At 38.0% G+C, this 1,564-nt stretch overlaps 1 protein-coding gene across 1 annotated transcript; it reads left to right on the top strand.

The window, feature by feature from the left end:
• Window positions 1-307: 307 nt before the first annotated feature.
• On the top strand, window positions 308-1,315 carry LOC131618103 (NDR1/HIN1-like protein 13). Its single transcript, XM_058889368.1, has one exon. The coding sequence runs from the start codon at window positions 381-383 to the stop codon at window positions 1,059-1,061; it is 681 nt and encodes a 226-aa protein (XP_058745351.1). The 5' UTR covers window positions 308-380; the 3' UTR covers window positions 1,062-1,315.
• The last annotated feature ends 249 nt before the right edge of the window (window positions 1,316-1,564 follow it).

The raw sequence follows: 1,564 nt of genomic DNA, 5'->3' as shown, positions 1-1,564 counted from the left end.
ATCAATTAAAAAATGGAACCTTAAATCTCCACTCTTTAATCCTATCTCATTTAATATACATGCATGCAAATCTATAACATAAATTGATAAAATGAAAATCAAAACATAAAAGATTCATTTGTTTTGTAGTGTAACACACAAAATTTCGACAAATGTATCATAGCTAGTGTGCAATTACACCTAACTTTAACTATAGTTTAATCAAGTGTTCATAATTCATATAGCAAATAGGAAAAGTATTATGGTGCCACTTAGCATCATGAGATTAAGATGTAATGGCCGGAGAAAAATCTATATCAATCAAACACCTCTTCACCAAAGTAATTCCTCTTCAATCTATAATTAACTCTCTCATTTACATTCATACATTAAAAAAAACTATGACGGACAAGAACCTTATCCACCCTCAAGCCAAGTCCACCACCAACGGCGGCGCAGCTGCCGTTAAGCCTTCATTCCCGGCGACAAAAGCGCAACTCTACGGTGCGTCCCGCCCAACCTACCGTCCTCAAACCCACCACCGTCCCCGTAGCAACCGTAATTGGTGTTGCACCATTTGTTGCTGGCTTATCCTCATCCTCATCTTCATCCTCCTCCTCCTCGGTGCCGCTGGCACCGTCGTTTACCTCCTCTACCACCCTCAACGTCCGTCCTTTTCCGTCACCTCCCTTAAACTCACCTCCTCCGAGTTTGACCTCACTCTCTCCACCACAAACCCAAACGACAAAATCACATTCTCTTACCAACCAATTTCTGTCTCTCTCCTCGCCGATGAACTCGACGTTGGTGACGGTGTTATTCCGTCGTTTGATCATGGAACGAAGAACACTACGATGCTGAAAGCTTTGGTTGAGAGAAGGAGTGTGAAGAGGAAATCATTGGAGCTGAAAATGAAGATGGAGACTAAGGTAGAGGCTAAGATGTGGGTTTTCAAAACGCCGCGTGTCGGAATCAGTGTGTTGTGTGACGGCATTGACGTTGCCGGCGAGAAAGCGGCGACGGCGGATGAGAAGTGTGCGGTGGATGTGAGGTTCAAGGTATGGAAATGGACTCTTGGATGATCAGTTCAAGTAAATTTCAAATTCCAACACGTACGTGTGATGTTTGATTTCATGATGTTTTTTTTTTGTTTTGTTTTTTTTCCCTCTCTTTCAATCAGACTCTTATTATTAATATTTATTAATATTAGTAATAATCAATTGTCCTTTCTTATATTGTTTTTGAATGTAATTCTAATATTCATTTGGTATGTTTTCTGAATTTTATTTGTAATGGTAGAACACATGAAATTTCTGATACAAATAAAAATAATCTGGTATGGATTTATACTAAATTATTTTTAAAAAACTGATTTGTGAGAAAATTTACTGATTTTTTTTGCGAAACCTTGAAAAATCCGGTGGTGTGAAATCAACTTTTTAAAAAACTTTATGCATTTATCAAATTTGTAGAGGATTTGTAAAAAATTCAAAAGTGTAATTTCAAGCGTTGAGATTTCGGCGATATTTTTGTACGGCTGCAATTGCACCAACATTATGTGTGGTCCGAAATGAATCCAAACTTA

Source organism: Vicia villosa, linkage group LG7, assembly GCF_029867415.1.
Source record: "Vicia villosa cultivar HV-30 ecotype Madison, WI linkage group LG7, Vvil1.0, whole genome shotgun sequence".
NCBI classification, from domain to species: Eukaryota; Viridiplantae; Streptophyta; class Magnoliopsida; order Fabales; family Fabaceae; genus Vicia; species Vicia villosa.
Note: the sequence above shows the minus strand (reverse complement) of the source record. Positions and strands in the feature narration are given on the sequence as shown.